Source organism: Lynx canadensis, chromosome E2 (genome assembly GCF_007474595.2).
Source record: "Lynx canadensis isolate LIC74 chromosome E2, mLynCan4.pri.v2, whole genome shotgun sequence".
Lineage (NCBI taxonomy): Eukaryota > Metazoa > Chordata > Mammalia > Carnivora > Felidae > Lynx > Lynx canadensis.
Genome location: NC_044317.1, coordinates 13,331,230 through 13,346,210, shown reverse-complemented (window position 1 = coordinate 13,346,210; position 14,981 = coordinate 13,331,230). Strand labels below are relative to the sequence as shown.

General features: G+C 53.3%; 1 protein-coding gene across 2 annotated transcripts in view; it reads left to right on the top strand.

The window, feature by feature from the left end:
* The window catches only part of VAC14 (VAC14 component of PIKFYVE complex), a 102,450-nt gene that overhangs the window by 50,414 nt on the left and 37,055 nt on the right, over nt 1–14,981 (top strand). For both annotated transcript variants that reach the window (XM_030299668.1, XM_030299669.1), the window contains exons 13-14: nt 272–428; nt 12,119–12,251. In XM_030299668.1, the coding sequence (XP_030155528.1) occupies nt 272–428; nt 12,119–12,251 (290 nt within the window). The remainder of the gene's footprint in view (nt 1–271; nt 429–12,118; nt 12,252–14,981) is intronic.

The window sequence follows — 14,981 nt, the reverse complement described above, 5'->3', positions numbered from 1 at the left end:
GGGGACCTCTGAGGTCCCTGCTCAGGGGACCAGAGAGGAGTGGTCATGAGAAAGCTTACTCAGAGTCTAGCTTCTTTCCTCCACTTGCCCTCACCTTCTGCCCATCTGTGTTCTCTTCAATCCATATCTTTTGTAGAACTTTCTGAACACTGTTAATAGCCGTAATCTTGGTGGCTCTCACCAGCCTGTCACCCTCTGCAGACCCTTCGCCATCCCCTGGCGGCAGCTCTCCAGAGGCCCTCGTCCTTCATCCTCTGCTTTTCTCCCCCAGGTTATCCTGAAGGATCTGGAGGTGTTGGCAGAAATTGCTTCCTCCCCTGCAGGCCAGACAGATGATGCAGGCCCCCTTGATGGCCCTGACCTCCGGGTCAGCCACTCAGAGCTTCAGGTGCCTACCCCTGGCAGAACAAACCTGCTGAACACTTCTGGTAAGTAGTGCCCTTATGGTTACAGCCTCAGGGGCCCTGGGAGTGCTAGTGCTCGGTCTCCTCCTGGATCAGGCACTCCTTTGGGCCATTCCTCTCAAGCCCCGGATCTCTCCTGGGGTGTGAGCAGTCAGAAGTCCCCTCTGCTCTCTGAGAGGCAGGCGGACCTTGCCCTCCTGTTGCCTCCCCACCCCCATGAGAGGCCTTCACATCCCCTTTTCCTCATCGTCCTGCACCATTCATACTTCTGAGCCATTTGCTAAATATAAAACCATCTGAGTCAGCGGATCCTCTCTTTTGCTGGGGCAGCGTCTCCCCAGCCAGGAATCAGGGGGCTTTGGAGCCTTGAGTCTCACAGGTGGAAGACCAGGCAGCCATTTCCTTCCTCATTGGGGAGCTAAAAATAGCAAACAACATGGCAGGCAGCCCAGGCCGGAGAGGGGTAATTCAAACAGGATGTTTCCAGGCAGTCCTTGGACATGAAGGTGGCTGTGGTGTTCCTGGGGCTCGCCCCTTGGGGTCCTTCCAGATAGCAGGTGGCTCTTCTCCCTGGGCCAGTGCAACTCCCAACTCCTTCCTCCCAGGCAGACGCCAGTTTCCTCCGGCGACATCATCCTGGAAAATGCCAACGATGCGAGTTGATAGGAAAGTCCCTAGCAAATCTTGGGTGTTCGCCTGGGGTGTCTCTTTGTCCCCTGAGTGAGCGGCTCTTGATTTCCAGATACGAGGTCCTCGATGGCTCCTCCTTTGATGCAGAAGCCAGATGTCAGATCGATTCAGGGCCTTTCGGCTGCAGCTCCCCTTCCACTGCTCTAGCAGGCAGGGCCTCCGAAGGCGGCTGGTACCCGGCCCTGAGTACCCCTGCTCGGTGGTGCCGCTGGGGCCCTGCGGGCCTGACTGCACCCCAGGGCTGCCGGGCCGAGTCACAGAAGGCTCGTGCGTTGAATATGTCTTCCTGGTGACACTTGATGTCAAGGGCTCCCCCAGCTCCTGCAGTGGGGTGTCACATAGGACCCCAGGCTTCAGGCCACTGCTGCTGCACATGTTCTTTCTGCAACTGGTCCCAAGTTTCTAGCTGTCTCTGACTGAAGCAAGGAAGGAGTAAGGGACTCTCGTGGCAGCCCGGTTTCCTTCTCTTGTTTCTCCAGGATGCAGTGGCTTCCTTGCCTAGGAGCCCGGTTTCCTCCAAGCAGTCAGAGGCCATGGCCGGGAGGCTCCCACATCCTGACCCTGGGACACTTGGTGAGGGTCCCACCCTCTGTCCCACAGCCCGGGAGTCCGTTTTCCATCCTGTGTCCCACATCAGCACTTGGGGGTCCGCCTAAATTTCCAGGGACAGATGGCAGAAATGCCAGGGGCTGAGTGTCGGCACACAGCCGCGATGTGGGGGTCCCACTGAGAGAGGAGAGGAGCAGCAGTGAGGGGATGAGGGTGACAAGTGACTGGAAGAGGGCAGCAGCCAGGAGAAGGCATCCGCGGGTCAGAGCCAGCCCTAGATCTCCCTCCCCAAGAAGCAGTTGTCTGGCATCTTCTATCCTCCTCAGAGTGGAAAAGGAGAGAAAGCCAAACTGAGGCAGCTTCGCCCTGGGCAGGGGAAGGACACCTTCATCTCCGGACTCTCTGGGATTTGTCCCTCCATTTCTGAGGTGTTTTCTTTTTCTCTGGGCACCAAGAAGCTGATGACTAAAATGCTTACTCATTAGTGGAGGGATGGGCCGGAAAATGGCCTGGGGCCCAGGTGGGGTGTGTGCCCTGGGGAGGCCCAGACAGGGAGCTCCTCGAGGTGCCATCTCAGCCGCTTGGGAGTAAGAACTGAGAGTGTCTTCGATGGCAACGTCCTCTGAACCTTGGCTGCTGGCCCTGCCAGGATAGGTGGGCCCCTAATGAGGCCGAGGTGGTGAAGATTTGCCCCAGCTCACCAGGGCTGTCAGACTGGCTCACATCAGCCAGGGACTCACCCTGAATTCTTAGAAAAACAACCAAGTATGCCAGATGGGAAGAAATTCCATCCTGGAAAGAACACCAAGGAAGTGCCTGCAGCCAATAACTCTTCTTGCTTCAAGGATACATGGTACCGTGGGCCATGTGCTCTTAGCCTGAGACTCACACACGTTCGCTGCACAGAGTGTGGGAACCACACGTGCGTGCATGTCCACAGCTGGCACCAGATTTTTCAGATGGGTTCATGATTTTAAAAGGTTAAGGTCAAGTTCAAACCAGTAAGCAGCACATAGGAAACCAAAGTTAGGCCCTGTCCCATCTCCTGCCTCAGCTGCCTTGGGGAGGGCACTGGCCAGGCACCAAAGATGTTGGGGTTGGCTGTTTAGGTCAGAAAGCATGCGGGAAGTATACACTCATTCATCTGTGGGCTGCTGTTTCCCCCGTTGCTTCTCAGGCATGCAAGAGGGTCATTCTGTCTGTTTCCATCTGGCCGTGCACGGGGACAGAAGTTACAAGGCCAGACCCTCTTCCTGTTTGGATTTTGCTTTCCTCTGGCTCTCTGGCTCTCCAGGGCACAGCTCTGAGAACATGCCGACTGCAGAGCACCACCACCCCCGCCCCCCACCGTAAAGGGTCTTTCTCTGGAAAGCCAAGGAGGCAGGGAGCCTAGCAAAGATGAAATCAGCAGCATTTGTAGAGAAGCCTGCCTGCTCACTGGGTCTGTAAACTCAAATAGTGCAGATTTAATGCAAGGGTTGGGGCAGCATCACACGCCTCGGTAGTGCCACAGCAGTGGTCCCAGGGCCCACGAGGCAGAGTTGCCCACACAGGATTTTCCTCCCACCTGTGCAAACATCTCTCCCTCCAGCACAGAGCCATGCAGGCAGAAGCATTGGTCTTGCTTCTCCCACCCCACTTCATTGCTGACCTTCACAGAGCCCCAGGCTGGGACCTTCAGGAGTGGAGCTGCCTGGGTGGGCAGGCCTGAGGAAAACCAATAGAGGGATCCCACATTTTGCTGTCTCTCTAGACTGTGATTTGGTGAAATGAAATGAAAACGACCACTTGGGTCTCCTATGACTTGGCAACTTTTGTGCGTTCTCTGCCCGTCTCCACTCAGGGAGATTCTGGCTGAGGCCCCCTGGGCTCTGGGGAGAGGGGTGATGAGCTCCCTTTGAGCAGACCCGAGGGGCCTAACCCTGAGTCTGAGCAGAAGGCTCAGCAGAAGCAGGAGACCTCTGGGATCCGTCCCTCATTTGAGATGTGCCTGGCCCTCCTGGGGCCTGAATGTTCCTGCTGCAAGGGAGGGAGCAACCTTGGCCAGGCACAGCAGCAGTGTGGCATTCAGGGGCCAAAGGTCACCCCAGGACTGATGTTTGCACCCCAAATCCCATCTTTCCTATGCTTCCTTTCCAGCCAAGGGGGCACATTCTTGGTGGGATAACTGCTCATGTTATCATGCCCCACAGAGCTCTCTGGTCCAACGTGGAATTTGATCCCAGTTCTAAAATCATGGGCGGAAATGAAATGTTCTGATTCCATTTCATTCCTTGTAGCCCAGGCTGGTTTGGCCAAATTCATAAACCAGTTCTAGAAGAAACCCAGGAAGCCATCCCTGGGCATTTTTCCCAGTAGTAAGGGTGACTCTAGTACATTGAGCTTGTTTGGACCGGACACTGTTCTGAGCACTTCCCATGTGTCAGCTCACTGAACCTCACGGTGGGTGAGCCCAGCTCCTCACAAGAACCGTGGGAGGAAGCACCGTTGTTATTCTTACCTGGGAGGGGGGCTTGTGATAGGTGTTGGTGCCGACCTAGGAGCTTAGCCTGAGAGTCTGCTCTCTTTACTCCCGTGTTAGAGGACAAGAGCACTTGCCCAGCACCAGAAGCTTCCATCGCTCAAGATGGGGAACAGAGCAGCAGTGGCCAGGCCAGCAGTCCAGGCTTCTCCCTTAGGGCGTATCCTGGCATAGCCTTTGAGTGTATCCCTTGTCTTCGCAGTGACTTCAGGGACCCCATTCTGGCCTCAGCCACCTCAGCAACTCATCCCTCTTGCTGCCTCCACTTCCTCCAGCCACACCAGACCATTTCCCAGCCCCCAAAGCCTTCTCTGTTGCTCTTGGAGCCTTAAAAGGCCTTCTTCCTACATACTCTTCAGAGAGTGTAAAAGAGCATGGGTGTCAGGGTCAGGAAAATCTAGGTTGTACTCATCCCTAAAAGGCCAGAGTCACATGCCCAGTAAGGATCAGTACCTGTCTTTCAGAGTTTGTCATCGTGATGGAAGGAGGGGGTGCCAGAGCTGGCCACCTTGTCACCACTGCTGTGTCGAAGGCTCCCCGAGCACCACTGCCCAGGTCTTCACTAGTCCGCAGGTGGAGAGCCTCACCCTCTCCATCCCAGGCCCAGTCTCGATGAGGGACCTGAGGCCCCTGCCTCCCATCTCCCTTCAGTGCTGCCCTTGGCCTGGCCCCGACTCAGCAGCAGTCTTTCCTGATGCAGCCTCTCTCTCCTGCCGGGTCAGCTGGAAGTTCCTCCTGGGCCCTGCCATGGCCCATTAGCTTATCTCTTGCTCTGAACCAGGCAGCCGGAAAGCCTCCCAGATTTGGGCTGCTGCTGGGGGCAGAAGGCTCCCCAGCCTCAGCTGGGCCGGCTTGGAGAAAAGAGTGACTGCCTCTTGGATCGAGTCCCATGGGTGCCGCGGCTGCAGCATCTCAGCCACCCTTTCATCCATGCAGCTGAGGGGTTTGGGCCGTCCGATTCAGCAGACTCCATGCCTCCTAAGACCCCCTGTATCACAGGCGTTGGCCTCCCTTTCTTCCAGCCCCTTGGTTCTGTGGGGGAAGCTGCCCCTTCCCCACCTGTGTCCCTGGGTTCCATGCCAGCCTCCCGGTCATGCAGCCCCCTCCTCAGAGCAATTCTTGTGCCAGGCTCTGTGCTAGGCTCCTCATCCCTGTGAAGTTCACAGACAGGAACCAGCCCTGGATCTGCCCTGGGCCCCTGGCCTTTCCTCTACGCTCTCTGGGTGGCGGATCGAGATGCCCACGCGAGGGACTGACCGGGCACCTGGGCCCCAACCCACAGAGGGAGAGGAAAGGGGCTGAGAGGGTGGGGAGCTGAGCAGGGACCCTGCTGGGTCTGGGCTGGGCCACTAAGGTTTTCGCATCTGGTTTTGTTGAACTGTAACTCACATTGCCTATTGAGGCCAGAGCTATTTTTATCCTGACATGTGAGGCTCCTTCGCGTCATAGCCACAAAACTCAATCTAAAACATCCCAGGGAAGGTTGTTTGTGAGACGTTCTGCAGATTCTCATGTCGCCACATCAGGTTTCACTTAGCAACATCTGCATGGCTGGCTCCCTGGCCGCCCACCCCACCAGCCCGGTTTTGTATACAGAGCGCTCCCGACAGCATCTGTCTGCCCCACGGCCAGCCAGCAGTCACGTGAACTTCCTGCCAGAGCCCACTTCTCCAGACTTCAAACCAGAAATTCGAGGCGGGCGGCATTCAGCTGAGGGGCTGGTCCTTGGCAGGATCAGGGAATGGAAACCCCGCTCTCCTTGGCCCTTCGAAGAGTGTGACTCTCCTGAGACCCAAGGCCAGGTGGTTCCCAGCCACCCCCCTTCCTGGGCCCCAGCTCACACCCCATTTTGGTGGGCCTGGAACACTGCATTCGTCAATGCCACCCGAGTAAAAGCGTCCCAGGCCTGGCGTCCCAGCGCCTCCCCTGAGCACAGTGTTGGAGGGCCTGCCCAGAATCAGGTGCTGGGGTCCTGTCCAGGCTCTGCCCCTTCCTAAAGGAAGCCCTGAGCCCAGGGCTCCACTCTGCAAGAGCGCCCGGCCCTGGGGCCCCACTCTGCAGGAGAGCCCGGCAGAGGTGGCTTTTATCAGAGTTATTGAGAAAAGAAGCCGATTCCCTGCCCAGCTGTCGAGGGTGAGGTGATGGAGGGCCGGAGGTGGACAGAAATGGCCAGCGAGGCACTTTGCACTCCCACGGGGAGGAACAGGCTGCAGTTGGGCAGAAATTCGTTCTGTTGAGAGAGGCCCATCATCCATGTAGTCACACTCCCGGCATGAGTTTGCTGACTCGCCGCCCCACCTCCTCCTCCCCCTGCAGCCCTGCCTGAGAACGTCTCTCGGGTTCTGACTCAGGCCAGCCGGGCCTGAGGGGCTGGTTAGTCAGAAAAGTGGTGGGCCAGTGGGAAACGGAGGCAGGAGGAGACCGAGTAGGTCCTCACCCTGTCCGTGGTGAGCACTAAGCTGCTCCCCGTCCCTGACCAGCCCACTCAGGAAGGGCTGCCTCTCCTGCCCGGACCTGCCATTTCTATATAGTTGGGCCAGGATTGCAGTGAGCTTTCTGAGGCTCCCAGCCCAGTCCTGCAGAGGCTCCTCCTCGAGAGAGTCCATTCTGGTGGGTGGGAGCCTGAGGGACAAAATTCCCTACCCCAACAGCTGCAGGCCCCAGCAGGCCGGGCCCCAGTAGCTCCCTGACACTCCCATAAGCCTGGTCTGGGTCGCAGGCAGGCTCCCGGCCCCCCACTCAGTTTGCTCTTTGTAGCCTTTAAACAGTTGGGAGCGCTGGGAGGGCTGAGCTGTGGAAGCTTTCCCAGCAACCACTACTGTGAGAATGTGAGTCACTTGACGTGGCTTCTCCCAGATGTCACTCTGCCCTCCTCCTCCCTCCCACAAAGGGCCTCAGCGCCAGGGGCCGTGTGCAGGCCTGGACATCGAGAGTTGATTGTGCGGCCCAGAGGGGGCTTTGGCTGAGAAGACCAGGAATGTGTTCAGAGCAGCCCCAAGCCTTTCCTTCTGCTGTCTTAGGCCAGCCATCAGCGGAGAGACGGGCAGATCTGCCTCCCCGAATGTGGGGCCGGGGATGGGGGAGTCACAGATAATCATACCCTCTTCTCCTCACAGCCTCCCTGCCTCCCAGCAGAGCACTGTGACCGTGTCCCAGATCTGAAATCTCTTCACTCAGAGACTTTCCAGACTGTCCCCCAGCCCTCAGTCATCCATTCCAAGACCCAGAGAATGGGAACAGGTTGCCCCTTGCAGTGCTCTGTTGGAGTCATGGCGTGTTTGCGAATAGCAGCAGCCCCCGTTCATTGGGCACAGACTGTGTGGCAGGCCCCGGTCCCAGTACATTCAATGTGTTGTCTCATTTAATAAGGGCTCTTATTGTGGGTGCCTGGCTGACTCAGTTGGTGGAGCATGCAACTCTTGATCTCAGGGTTGTGAGTTCAAGCCCCACCTTGGGCATAAGGATTACTTAGTAAAAAAAAAAAAAAAAAAAAAAAATTAACTGAAGGAATAGGGGCTCTTAATGCCCCCACTTTATAGATGAAGAAACCGAGGCTTAGGATAAGAGACTTACTGCAAACTGTGCCGCTAGTAAGCGGTAGACATCTGATCTGAACCGGGTCTAATGGATTCCCAAGCCTTGCTTTAAAACACTATGCTTGATGTTTCCGCCTGCCCTAGATACCGGGCCCTTTGGAAATGGAGACTGTAGCCCCGCATCAGGGAGTATTTATGATCACTCCCTGTTTGGTTCCCTTTGTCTTTTGGAACCCAAATGGTCCTAAGCCTGGAAATGATGTAGGTTGGAGGGTACATATACAGAAACAAGCCGACAGGGATACAGGGAGCCATCACAAATGAGCACCAGGAGAAGGTTCCAGTCCACACACACCGCCAGTGTTGGGGGTATGCAGCCAGGCCACCGTGGGCAGTGTGGGGACAGGGAGGAGGTACTTTAACAGCTGTATCTGCAGCCACCTCTTCAGAGATCAGCCCCAGCTGGGCCCAGGGTAACTCAATCTGTAAGAATGTGACACTTGATTCTGCAAACAGCCCCACTGGGCCAGGGAGCAGAGACTGTTTGCCATTCCAGAGTCACTCAGGACCTCCCAGGCCAGGCTGTTCCGGGCAGGGACCCAGAGCAACACTCTGCAAACATCAAGTTCAGTGAGGCCTGCCCTTGAACTGGCCTTCTTACTCCAGGCTCGCCCCTTGCATGCAGTTCAAGGGGGCTGTGTAGAGGTTCTCAGGAGAGAGGACAGTAGTTTGAAGGCGTGACTCCTGGTAAGGAATGCTCACAGATTGATTCACAGCTGGGAGAATTGAAACAAAAAGGCACCTTTTCCAGTTCCCAGCCACTTCCCCACCAGGAGCACTCAAGGACGTAAGGGAAGTCTGAGTTGAGCAAAAAACTACTGAAAGGAGGGTTTTACTGCTTCTTCTGACCACTGGCATCTAATGAAGTCAGCCCCTGGGGCTCCCATGTAGGGCTTGCTTCTGGTACTGTGGATGGTTCCACACATTCGTGTTTTGTGCTTGGGGCTGATGCTTCTGGGAGGAGATACACCTGACACAGCCAAGCTTGGTTCCCTGTTTTATGCAGGCGTGTGGCCACCCTCTCCCTGGTCTGGGGAGGAAGTCAGGGCTTTAGAGCCAAAGAGAGGCTAGCCTGGAAAGTGATGGCACCGATGTCTCTGTCAGCCACTCTACTTCCCCCAGTGTCGTCCCTGAGTTCCCAGAGGGCGGCGGCCAGGTGCTTTCTCCAGACAGTATCAGTGTCTCTGTGTCCTCAGTATTGGCAGGGTCTTAGCTCCGGTCTTCTGCCTCCTGCTTCCTAACTACTAGCCCCAAACCTCCCCAAGCACCAGTGCCCAAGTGATGGGCGGCCTGTGTAGCTGTTGGGAACATGGGCCCTGAAGACCAGCTGCCTGGGCTCAGAGACCACCACTCACCGGCTCTGTGTCTTTGGCTAATCCTCAGCCTAATTCACAGCTTCTCCACATATATGATGAGAATAATAATAGCACATATTTTCAAGTATTGATTTGAGGATTAAATTAGATACTATGCGTAAAGGTTTTAGATATGCGTGGCACATAGTAAGTCCTCAGTAAATGGTAACTGCTGGTTGGCTCTTAAGATGCCATGTTGGGGAGATGTTGGTCAAAGGGTACAAACTTCCCATTAGAGGTTAATAAGTTCTGGGCATCTAACATAAAAACAGTGATTATAATTAGTAAGACTATACTTAAAAAGACTATACTTGAAAAATGCTAAGAGAGTAGATTGTAAATTTTCTCACCACAAAAAACAATGGACAGATGAGCAAAGAAAAAACAAATGAAGGTCTTGGCTAACTCCACAGCTCTATGGTAATCATTCTGCAATGTATACATGTATAAAAACAATACATTGTGCACCTTAAACATATATAATGTTATATGTTAATGTTACCTCAATAAACCTAGACAAAAATACAATATAAAAAAAAATAAAGCATCTAGGGGCGCCTGGGTGGCTCGGTCAGTCAAGCATCCAACTCTCTTGATTTCAGCTCAGGTCATGATCTCACAGTTTGTGAGATCAAGCCCTGCGTGGGGCTCTGCACTGATAGCAAGGAGCCTGCTTGGGGTGCTCTCTCTCCTCTTTCTCTGCCTCTCTCTCTCTCTCTCTCTCTCTCTCTCTCTCTCTCTCTCTCAAATAAACCTTAAAAAAAACAACAAAGCATCTAAAAAAGAAAGCCGATATCATATTATACTGGGACAGTTGGAGATCCATCTACATGCAAAAGAATTCAGACTCCTTCACACCATATACAAAAATTAAAATAGATCAGAGACCTAAATGTAAGAGCTATGTTTTTGAAAAAACAACTTTTAGAAAGAAGCATACCAGTAAATCTTTATGACCTTCCCATCCACTAGGATGGCTATAATCAAAAGACAGGTAATAACAAGTGTTGGCAAGGATGTGGGAAAATTGGAACCTCATGCCCTGCTGGTGGGAATGCAAAACGGTGCAGCACTGTGGAGAGCAGTCGGGCAGTTCCTTAGAACTTACACATAGAGGCACCATAGGATTCAGAAATTCTACTCGTGGGTATATAGCCAAAAGAAATGAAAACCTGTACACACAAAAACTTACACATGAATGTTCATAGCAGCATTATTCTCTTTGTTTTTTAATTTTTTTTAACGTTTATTTATTTTTGAGGCAGAGAGAGACAGAGCATGCACAGGGGAGGGTCAGAGACAGAGGGAGACACAGAATCTGAAACAGGCTCCAGGCCCTGAGCAGTCAGCACAGAGCCCGATGCGGGGCTTGAACTCACAGACAGTGAGATCATGACCTGGGCCGAAGTCGGACGCTTAACCGACTGAGCCACCCAGGCACCCCTATTCTCTCTTTTTTTTTAATTAAGTAAGCTCTACACCCAATGTAGGACTTGAAGTCATGACCCCAAGATCAAGAGTCTCATGCTCTACTGACCGAGCCGACCAGGTGTCCTGCAGCATTATTCTTAATAGCTAAAAAGTGGAAGCAACCAAACGTCCAGCAACTGATGAATGGATAAATGTGGTATATGCATACAATGGCAGATTATTCAGCCACAAAAAATGAATACAGAGTGGACACAGACTACAACATGGATGAACCTTAATTAACTATTATGCCAAGTGGAAGAAGCCACATACTATATGATTCCTTTAATACAAAATGTCCAGAATAGGCAAGTCCATTGAGACAGAAAGTAGATTAATGATTGGCAGTAGCTGGTGGAGGGAAGAATGGGGAGTGACGGCTAGTGGGTGCAAGATTTCTTTTTGGGGTGATGAAAATGTTTTGGAATCAGTGGTGATCAATGCGCAATTTTATGAATATACTGGAAACCACTGAATTGTACACTTTACAAGGATGAGCTTTATGATGTGTGGATTGTATCTGTTAAGCTGGTGTGTGTGTCTGTGTGTCTGTGTTTAAATGCCCTGTTAGTGCCTTGGGCAGGGGGGATGAGGATTCCTACTGTCTCTAACACCTCTTCCCAGCAGTGCTGTTACAAAAGAAAGACGAGGAAATTCCATAGGTGTATGAATATACTACACGGGGATCAGCCAGGCATTCCATCAGCCCTGCTCTCATCCCTTCCATGCCGGATACCTTGCGGAGGGGAGCGTATGCTGGGCTGGATCTGGGAGAGGGGCTGAATCTGGCCCTTAGTGTATTTTCAGCTGGGATACATATCAGAGGGATACCCCGAATGTGCTTCTGGTTCTCAAGACAACTCTGCGCTTTGGAAGTCTTTAGAGTACTAGTCTAAACGAGCGTCTTGGCCCAAAGAAGAAAAATGACAGATTTGAAAACACTGAGTGAAGATTGAAGCCCTTGGTAACATTTTGTCAGTGTGTGCTGTCTTCGATCCAACAGGTGTGCGCGTCACATACCTTTTCGTGAGCCCTGTTGGGAAAGGAGTGTGAGTTGTGTTGACTTTTGGTGTCGTGTGCCTTTTTCATCCTTTTTTTCTCTTTCGCTTGTCATGTGTCCTTAACGAGCCAAAATGAAGCCCAAGTGTGTTTTATTTACTGAAATAATAGGTACAGGTTTGTTTTCTAAAAAAAAAAAACAAAACAAAACAAAACAAAAAAACAAAAAAAACTCCTAGCACACATACCAGTGGGTCTTATAGATAGAAGGTGTTCAGTAAGTAATTGGGAGAGGTGGACAGGTAAATGGGTATTTGTGCAGTAAGCAAAGTTGTATTTGCTTATACATACTTGTATAGCCCTTGCCTTTTTGCCATTAACCCGAGGACTTTGATTAAAGATTTTTCCATCACCTTGTTACACACAGACCCCACCACCGCCTTTTTTGGCATTTACAATTGTTTATGATCTGTGGGGGTCCCGTCACCCTGTGGACACATAGAGTAAATCCCGGCTCTGTCCCTTTCTCTGCAGGTACCAAAGGCTTAGAATGTTCTCCTTCCACCCCTACCATGAACTCCTACTTTTATAAGTTCATGATCAACCTTCTCAAGAGGTTCAGCAGCGAACGCAAGCTCCTGGAGGTCCGAGGTGCTTTCATCATCAGGTTAGGCTCTGTGTGCCTTCTCTTCCTCACACAGCCACGGTTTTTTATGTCACACCGTTGCGAGAGGGCAGAGCAAGCATTTTCTCTTTCACTTCTCTTCCCTCCTTTTCCTTTGCGTTTGTTCTTGAAGAAACAAGCCTCCCTCACACCGGGTGGCTGGTGCTGCCAACACGAGACAGGTCAGTGTCGCCGTTTCTCGCCCAAATGAGGTTTTCACTTATTGAGACGCTTTTCCCCTGAGGTTAAATGTCCTCTCATTAAACGCCCTTGTTTGGAGTCTTTGGGGGAGAAAGTAGGTGAGCCAGATGGAACATGAAACAGGGCTGTACTCAGGTGCCCAGCTGCCAGCATGGGGTTTGGCCAGGCAGAACTGGGTTCTTGAGTCGTGCAAGCCTTGTCCTGGACAGTCCTTTCTAGGCCTCTAGAACTCCCAGCAGCAGCAGCATGACTGAGTCTGGCCCTTGGCCTCCCCGTCGGCTCCAAGGAGCCAGGTCACCAGAAGAGCGACTGTCAGGGCACCAAAATCTAGGTGGGGCACGAATTTCTCCAGGCTTCCCAACAAAGCCAGGCGGAGTGGTTTTCTGGAGTAGTCTGAGTGGCCTCAGATGCTCTACGGCTGTAGTTCTCAGCCCTGGCTGGCTGCCTGTTAAGTCACCAAAGGGTCTCATCCTGACCCATGAAATAAGCAGCTGGGGTGCTGGGTACTGAAGCTGTCCAGGATGCTCAGGAAACTGAACCAGTGTGGTCCATGGAGTCGGGAAGGCGCCTGAGGCCACCTGCGGGGTCCAGGGGCTGAAGGGGGATTGCCAGCAGAGGGTCCAGCCTGAACAGAGCCCTCAAATCAAAAAGCGTGGAGAGTTCATGTTGCTGTGATCCAGAGGGCAAGGGGGAGAGGGGCCCAGCCTTGCTGGACACACCAAGGGTTGGGGGCCTCACCCAGAGGCTGGGGGGTGGGGGGAAGCCACTGAAAGGGCTTGGATTAGGGGGACTGTGTGACCAGATTTGTGTTTCAGGGGTGGGTGGAGAGAGCAAGGCGGATGTGCGGGAGACCAGATGGGAGGCTGTTGTCCAAGTGGGAGATGGTGACTGCTTGGTAGAGGGATGGGAAGAAGCAGTGGCATTCTGTAATTCGTAAGAAGTTTCATTAGTGACCGATGACCTGAGGGCCTGAGGGGACAGGGTGTTGGGAATGACACCCAGGACTCTCGTGTGAGCACGGAGTGGCTGGTAGTGGCAGTCCCTGAGAGGGGAGCTCTGGAGGACGAGCAGGGAGGAAGGAGGGTCCCGTGTTTGAGTTTAAATTGCTTTGGTGACATCAAAGGAGGATGAAGAAGCAGATTGCTATACCTGACTCTCAAAAGAGAGCCCTATGGCCAAGATACAAATCCAGAAGTTGATAACATGGTCATTCATTCATTCACTCACAAGATGTTTACTGAATACTGACTCTGCAGAGTACCACCCTAGATGGTTCCGTCCTTGTGGGGCTTTCCTTCTTAGGGAATAAGAACGGTCAGTGGTAAGAGGGGCAGAGGCAGAAGGGAAAGAGCCCGAGGCCACTGAGCCCTAGGGAGCTCCAGTGTGTAATGGTTGGGGAGAGAAGGAGAAGCCAGGAGAGGAGGCTGAGAAGAAGGACCTGAGAGGTGGGAAGAAGTGAAAGGGGGTGGCAGGAGGCACTGAGGGGAGATGAGGCCCCGCAGGGGTCTGCCAGGAGCCTGCCCAGCCACCAGGAAAGCTGAGGGAGGGAAATGCGGGGAGCAGGCCCCTGGCCACTTCATCCCACACTGCCTGCCAGGGCCCTAGCTGGAGGGCTGAGGGTGGATTTGAGGGAACGAGGCAAAAGACTGAGCTGCAAGAGGGGGCAGGCCTGCCTGGCCAGAAGGACCAACAGCAGGACCATAAAGTTTCTGCCCGTCGGGAGGAAGGGGCTTCTGATGGTCCAGACCACCAAAAGGTATCCCCGTGGTGGTGGAAGTCTGTCACTGCCCTCGTGCTTTTCTGAGGTCGTATAGAGCAGGGTTTTTCAAGCTCAGCGCCGTTGGCATTGGGGGCTGTCCTGCTGTGGGATCTGGGGCAGCACCCCCCGCCCCTACCCACTCATGTCCGCAGCACCCCCGCCCTCCCAGCTGGGACAATCAGAAATGTTTCCAGACATTGCCAGGTGCCCCCTGGGTAACAAAATCATCCCGGGTGAGAACCCCAGTTACAGAGGGACAGATTGGATTCTTATCCTGATTGGCCAGAAGGAGATTTGCACAGCTTTTCTTCACATCGAGTTGGACAGTCAGTGGGATTGAAGTGGAGATTAGAAGTGGTACAGGAGACCCCCCACCAGGAAAGCAATGGTCTAGCCCCACAGGAGTGACAGTTTACTTTATATGGTTTTCCAAATTACAGACGTGTCAGTTCTCTTGATGAGCCCTCCTTGCCTGGAAGCCTTTCAAGAACCAGCAGAGAGAGAGGCCTTTGAAGAAGGCAATTGTAACTAGCCTCCCCCTGGAGAACTGGACTGTAATGGGTTTTTCCATCCTCTACCAGCCTCACACACTCCATCAGGGGCTCAGAGAGAAGGAGCTCAGAGCAGTAAGCAGCATCCCCAGACGGCACCAGGCAGAAGTGTGGGCACTGTGGGCACACGTGCGTGTTCTCCCCACCCGCTCGGGAGCCCTAGGCTCTGAGAAGCTGGAGACCTGGTGGCTAACACCATGTTCCACGTACAGCCACTAGGGT